The 7,877-nt window shown below is 33.8% G+C and overlaps 1 protein-coding gene across 2 annotated transcripts in view; it reads left to right on the forward strand.

Moving 5' to 3' along the window:
* Nucleotides 1-7,877, forward strand: part of CD2AP (CD2-associated protein) — an 88,854-nt gene that overhangs the window by 25,858 nt on the left and 55,119 nt on the right. For both annotated transcript variants that reach the window (XM_004673551.2, XM_012724009.1), the window contains exon 3: nt 2,136-2,289. In XM_004673551.2, coding sequence (XP_004673608.1) covers nt 2,136-2,289 — 154 coding nt within the window. The remainder of the gene's footprint in view (nt 1-2,135; nt 2,290-7,877) is intronic.

Below are 7,877 nucleotides of genomic sequence, written 5' to 3' on the forward strand. Positions count from 1 at the left end.
ACATGATACTCTCTAATTGAGGACTCTTACTTGGCCTCCGGGAGTCATTTTAAAAAGTCAGGCAAGGAATTGAAGTTGGCAGAAAAAAGATTGACAGTGTTAATAGTATTTATTTACTAACTGAGTAAAAGGAAATGAGGAACAGAAGGAAGAATGCTAGAAGTCTTATTAATAGTTCATGGATTTTCAGTAAAATTTGCTGTTGGTGATGATAATTAAGTGTAATTTGGAGGCTCTGTGTGGCCAGGAGCTAACCGCGAGTGGATGTGAGTGAAAAGAGAGAGGGAAGGGATGGAATGAATAATTGTAGTTCTTGGAGTTTGTAGAAGAGAAGAGATTCAAGAGAAGGAAGTGGCATACAGAGCAAGCATTATTACCATTATTGCCAGAGCCTTGTGGTCCTTTGCTACTGTGGTAATATTTTAATTGGCACTGTGTACTGGGAAGACTGTAAAACCGAGTTTTCCCTATTCAGTGTAGGCAGTATATATTTTTAACTTCCTTTCCCACCTTTATATCAGATTTATTATGTCTAATATTCAGAAGACTTATTACATCTAATATTCATAGATACAGTTATGTTTCAGAGAATATTGTAAAGGAACCTTAAAATGTTTTTAAATCTTCAAATATGTTATAAATTGACTATAGAAAGAAGTGGGACATTATCTTAGAATTGTATGTATTTACATGGCTTTATTAAAAGATTACAAATATCAAAAGTTATGTATTTAGTGAACAGTGTAGAACTAAGATACAAACATAGTCATCTGTTCTTGAACTTGCCCTCTTAACTATGATGGTCAAATTGCAGTCATTTTTGTAGAGAAACAAGATTTGATTGTCAGGCCAAATTTTCGATCTTCTGATCTGGAAAGAAACAATCGCCCTCCGAAGTATGGCTTACTTAATTTTAGGAAAGTAGGTAGTTCATGAGACAGGAGAATCTGAAATGATTATCTTTGGAATGTTGAGGTTATAACTACCTATGATTGCAAATATTAAGTGCAGCCTGAAAACTGGCAAGGTTTTAGATATTGATATATCGTGTATTATTAAAAGCAAATTGAAGTACTTTTCCTTAAGTATATTAGCAATAAAATTGAAGCATTCTGTCATGAAATGTTTTGTCTATTTCATTATTTGAATTCCAGTGCTTTTTCTAATTCATCAGCTTAACAGTTTATCCAATGAGAATTTTTTGTTTCTGATGGTAAAGTTATATGTATTATTAAAAAGACCCCCAAAAGGAACTATTAGAATTTGTCTTCATGTAAAATCAAAATCATCTGATATCCTACCAACCAGAGAATAACAAAATGATTAACATTGTAGGTAGCCATAAAAAGCCTGAAGCCACAAGTTCTTTTTAAGTTGATGTGAAATAATATCTTTTTAGCTAATTATTTTCTTTTTTATGTTTTTTTAAAATGAAGAAATTTGTTAATTTTAATATCGAATGTGAGGTAGGAATCTAATTTCATTCCTTTCACCCCAAATTATAGAACATTAGTTTTACCAGCACTATTGTATTTTAATAATGAACTTTTCCCTTCACTTTTTGTCTTAAGTCAAGTTTTTCTTTCTTGGGACTCTTTTTTGTCAATATTATTTATCAATATTATTTTTCTATAAGTACCACACACATCGATTTTCTCATGTTTTTGTCCTTTTATCACGATTAAAGTTTCCACTCTGTAAACCCCTTTTAAATGCTTATGGCTTTGACCTTTTTTTCTTCTAAACAAATTTAGAACCAGTTTTTTGAGTTGCTCTCCAAAATCTGATCTGTTTATTGAATTGCATTGTATCATTGTATCGATTTTAGAGAGAATGTCATCTTTATGAGTTTTCAGTCATTGAACACAGCATATATTTCTTTTTATTTGCCTCCTTTTGTGTCTTCCTATAAAATTTCACATTGTTTTCATGATGGTTCTATCAAGATTTAAATTTATAATGAATCATTCTTCCCACATTGTGTTGCCTTGTTGGTAGTGTCAGGAGAGAAAAGGTTTCTAAACTATTGATCTCAGCTTTCATATAATAATCACTACCTGTTTTTGGGTATTTTACATTTGCAATGTATTGAAATACAGTTTAATTTGTCTGTTTACTGATTTATTCTTTTATAGGAGATTAAAAGAGAGACAGAATCCAAGGATGATAGTTTACCCATTAAGCGTGAACGGCATGGGAATGTAGCAAGTCTTGTGCAACGAATAAGCACCTATGGACTTCCAGCGGGAGGAATTCAGCCACATCCACAAACCAAAAATATTAAGAAGAGTACGTAAATGATTATTTTAATGTTTAGTCAAAATAGAAAGCTACTTTTTAACTGTTAACAAATTATGTTAAGAAAAACCGACAACTTTCTGCTGAAGACTACATACAATGCAGTATCATCTGCTCACATTATTAGTTATTGACCTTATAGTTAGTTGTTGACATTGTCCAGCATGAACTGCTGACAACTCTCTATAGGAATTACAGATGAAAATGTGAAGGTTTGTTTTCTTACTACTCTTAACAGACATCACTGAATTTTTTAAAAAAGATTTATTTATTTATTCGTACAGAACTGGGGTACAGGCCAGAGATGCGGAGGGTGAGAGGATTCACCAGAGACAGAGCGGGGTGCAGAACAGGCAGATCAACGAAGTACACTGCTGAGGGGAGCAGTGGGCAGGTCAGGAGAGGTCTGCGGTGCCATGTGGATCTCCAACTCAATGCAGAAGTGACTTAAGCTTCTTAGTGCAGTGCTTTAACCTGCTGTGCCACCAGGGAGGGCCCCATCACTGAATATTTTACTTTTGCCTTAAATTTGTTTTTAATACCATTTAATGGGGTGCTAAAAATAACTTCATCCTTAAGTATGATAGATGGAAAAATGTTAATATCCTTCAGATGATCCTCTGATAGAATTTCTGTGTACAAGAAAAAATAGAATCTTAGAAGAGCTGTGACCTCTGCTATTTTAAAACTCATTTTCTACTTTTCTTTAGCTTAACTGAACTACGAAGGAACACATTCTAATTAGGTAGAGGCTAAACAAAGGGCTTCACGATTGTACTTTATTTAGTTTGTCTTCTTATAGAAAAGGATAAACTAAAGTTTACTTTTCTTAAGACTACTGGTCATAATTTTTGTCTGTGAGAAGGAAAAGCAATTGTATAGTTGGTGTCATAAGACTCAGGTATTTTCCTAAGAATGCTCTGTAACTTGTTTTTAAGTAAGTTTGCTCCAAGGATTAAATTGGTCATTTGGTGCTAGCTAACATTTAACATTTAAAACAGGTGTTTCTGCTTTCAGATTGCTTTTCCAGGAGAAACAAGCTTATTTTTTTTTAAAATATCTGAATCTTCTTACTGTTAGTTTCCATCACATACTTAATTCACAATATAGCTTAATTCTTCAAAACTGGTTCATTGTAATTTTAAATAATATCAGGTACTACTAACCACTGCTAGCAATATTTTAAAAAATCTCCAAACTGGGCCCTCCCTGATGGTGCAGCGGGTTAAGACGCAGCAAAAAGAAGCTTAAGCCACTTCCGCATGAGTTTGATCCCCGCCTGCCCTGGAGGAGATCCACATGGGGATGCAGACCTCTCCTGACCCGCCCGGTGCTCCCCTCAGCAGTGTACTTCATCGAACTGTGTTCTACACCCCACTCTGTCTCTGGTGAATCCTCTCACCCTTGGTATCTCTGGCATGTACAAATAAATAAATAAATCTTAAAAAAAAAAAAAAATCTCCAAACCATTTTAAAGTTGAATGGTAATCAGTGTAGTATGATATTCAGTTTGAATGGTAATCAGTGTAGTATGATATTCAGACAGATGAATCTGCATGTGTACTGAATTTTGTCTAAGCAACTAAAAAGAATATTCAAAGGGATAGTATAATATTAGATACCTGAAAACTTGACTTTACAGAACTAGTGAGCTATTTTTCTCTAGTCTTTACAGACAAAGTGTTGGCTTTTTTGTGAAGTCTAGTTATGAAATCATTGAAACTTTTGTTGCACGCAAATTAAGCAAGGCAACTTCTTTGCTACTATGGCCATTTTCTGAGCAAGCACAGCATAATGTGTCAAAGTTGATTGCTATAAGTTACTAAACTACAAAAGAGTATTAATTTATATTTCTGAAGCAAAAGCAGGTGTAAGTCATAGTATTTCTTTATCGCCTTACTACAAAATCAGGTGCAAAGAATTGACATCTTTAACATCACACCACCAAATAACCTCAGTATAGAATATTAGTAGATATTTTTCTTTACATTTGGAAAAAATTGGTTTCAGATATGAATCTGTTCTTGGTACAAGGGAAGATAGTATTGCTTATAATTTTGTTTTCCCTGCCTAGTGAAATCTCAGAAAAAATTTTCATCTAGTTGATACTTATTTTGAATGTCAAAGATACCTTGATATTGATCCTGATAGGCCACTAGTATGTGTGCTAAAAAGAAATGATGTGACCACTTGAAAAATTAGGTGACCAGAATGTAGATCTATACAGTGTCTCATACCCAGAAAACAGTAGCAATTAATATGCCTTTGTATTTTGAGTTAGTGATGAGAAAAATGAAAAATCTGAATGCCATCAGAAATGTTATCTTGACTATACACCTTTGGAGTATACGTTTTGAAACAGTAGAGCATAATACTTCAGATTCTGCTCTTTGATTTTGAAAGACTCACGCATACTGGGGGGGTGGGAATCATTCAAGTGATGCCTTCCCATCTTAGCTTTCCAAATGAATGGAGTAAGGTGTTCAAATTTTCTTTTGAAAAACTAAATCTACATGAAAGTTGATACAACCATGCCGTGGGTGAGTATACCCTTCATATTAGTTTGCTGTTAACATTTTGTCATGTTGACTTTATCTCTAATTAAATATATTTAACTGAGTAACTTGAAAGTGTATTATAGAGACAGCATAATTTCACCTAAAATCAGTCACAAGTTTGCTTCATGATGGTGATAATATAATATGTTCTAAGATTTTGTCTTAAATGATATCTCAGCAAAATAGATAGTATCTTGAATAGTATGAATCTTTCATTTAGTGATCTAAGTATTATGATTTTTTAGTGCTGAGGATAAGATAATTTTTTTTAAAGATTTATTTATTTATTCATACAGAACTGGGGTACAGGCCAGAGATGTGGAGGGTGATAGGATTCCCCAGAGACAGAGCAGGGAGCAGAACAGGCAGATCAACGAAGTACACTGCTGAGGGGAGCAGCGGGCGGGTCAGGAGAGGTCTGCCATGCCATGTGGTCATCTCTGGGGCAGGTGGGGATCGAAATCATGGGGAAGTGGTTTTAACTTCTTAGTGCAGTGTTCCAACCCACTGTGCCACCAGGGAGGGCCCAATATAATTTTTTTAAGGTTTAATTTTATAGAAATGACACAATCACTGTTTCTTCATGTGATTTTCTTTGCATACTAGAGGAAGACATTGATTATTTTTTACACATTAGGAAAATCTTAGTGTTGCAATAAAACTAGACCAAAGTAGACCCAGAAATGAATCAGTAATTATTTTGCTGCTTTTTCTGAAGTTTTAACATTCAGTCTCCCAGCTCCTAAGAATGCTTAAGTTCTTCATTTCAATCTTTGATGGGAAAGATGGAAAATAATCTTCAGTGAAAAATGGTTCCATAATTTAAGAAATCTGTTTGATCTGAAGCTATAGATCTTTTTCAGAACCATAAAATACTTTTAATTCTTGATGACTTGTATTTAAAATTTAGGATTTCCTGTTTAGCAGAAAATAAGCAAGATAACTGCATGAAATTTCACACAATTTGGTTTTTTTCAAAAAGAGACATTTCTAAAATGTTTTTCAGAAAAAATTTTGGCACTTATGTGCTAATTGCCTCAATACCTTTGGGTGCAACAAAGAATCAAATAAACCAAATAAACCTGGATCGTGACTCAAAACTCAGCTTAATGGGTGGACATTAAATTCCCATAAAAGAGAAATGATAACGATGATTATTATCTCACCAGGATTTTAAAGGAATTAAGTTAATTATAAGAAATAGATGATAGGCCCTCCCTGGTGGCGCAGCGGGTTAAAGCACAGCACTGAGAATCTGAAGCCACTTCCGCATGAGTTCGATTCCCGCCTGCTGCCTGCCCCGGAGGAGACCACATGGCGAGCCAGACCTCTCCTGACCCGCCCGCTGCTCCCCTCAGCAGTGTACTTCGTCGATCTGCCTGTTCTGTTCCCCACTCTGTCTCTGGTGAAGCCTCTCACCGCCCCTGAGCCTCTGGCCTGTACCCCAGTTCTGTATGAATAAATAAATAAATCTTAAAAAAAAAAAAAAAAAAAAGAAATAGATGATAAATGTTTGCAATTTTTACAGTGTTTTACAGTATTAAGAACTGTTAGAGTTATAGTTATGACACATTAGGAAAAATATCTTTAGCCATTATGATAGTGATATATGACTAGTTACATAGTTATGATTCAGGTGAAGGGGCATTTTTTTTTTTGATAGCTATTATGATATTTTTTTATTATTTATTACAAAGTTTATTTTTACATCATTCTGCACATTTTTTTTTTCCATCTCGATTGTAATCCCTGCGGTTTTCCCATCACCAAATCACCCCTGTGCCACCACCATAGTCCCGTGCATTTCCCTCTGAAGGGGCATTTTTATCCTGAGATTGTCCAGCACAATGTATTTAAACTCTTTTTTGTAGGACATATCTTTTACATATAGATGGGGATTAAGGCATTTCATGTAGAATTGTTACCTTTGGAAAGCTTAGAGAAGTAAGTATGTGGTATTTTCAGGAAAGGTATAAGGTATTTTCTTAACAGCTATGTCAAAGCACTTTGTAGCTGTAAAAGAAGACAGTCTGATTTTGTGGAAAGATAGTGGTCAAAAGTGGGTGTAATTCTAGTTTTGCCTCTTTTTAGCTATATGCTCTTTGACAAGTATTTAAATTCTGAATTCTGGCAGTGTTTGTCATTATTATCAATGATGATAACAAATTTATATGATTATTTGTGTGGAACAACTTTGTGAAGAACTTAGAATAGTACTGGTACATAAACAACATGACATTTTCATGCCTTTGCTGTACCTCTTTTAACTTTTTATTACTAGCTTATTTATATAATACTGCTAAAGATGCTTTTAATTATTTTGTGATCTGAAAGCTATGTGGAAACATTTATTAAATAATTGTATTTTGTGGTTAAAGTAGGTAGTGTTATTAATACATATGCCAGTTCCCTTTGAGAAATGAAAAATAATCTTTTCAAACCATTTTGCAAAGTTCTTGGTAAAAGCCATTCCATAGAATTGTGTATAATGTGATAAGGAAAAAACAACAAAACTTGGTCTAGGTTGCTGTCAGTTAATGGCTGTGCTTGGTGATGAGAAATATAATTTACACCTTCATTCATTTTAAATCATTAAAACAGTATATTGACATTCATTAAGAAGAAGCAAGAGACATTATTTAAAAAGGTGTTAAGTTACCAAAAGACAAAGTATTTTCTTGTTTGATGTGTATATTAAGAAAAGTCACTTGGAAATGGACAAAACAGATTTTTTTTTAATAATATAGATCATTTCCCTTTCATCTATGAAGTACTATTATAATGACTATATACTTACGAACATGTTTTCTCAGGGATCATATAAACAGTTTGCAAAAGATGTTACAGGACTGTACTGATGTCTGTTTTTTTTCTTCCCAATTTTATTGTGGCAAAATACACAATAAAACATGTGCTTGCAACCATTTTTTTTATATATATATAACAGTTTATTTTTACATCATTTTTTTTTTTCTATCTCAATTGTAATCCCCACGGGTTTCCCATCACCATGTCACCGGT

Source organism: Condylura cristata, unplaced genomic scaffold (genome assembly GCF_000260355.1).
Source record: "Condylura cristata isolate star-nosed mole 26May11 unplaced genomic scaffold, ConCri1.0 scaffold00001, whole genome shotgun sequence".
NCBI lineage: Eukaryota > Metazoa > Chordata > Mammalia > Eulipotyphla > Talpidae > Condylura > Condylura cristata.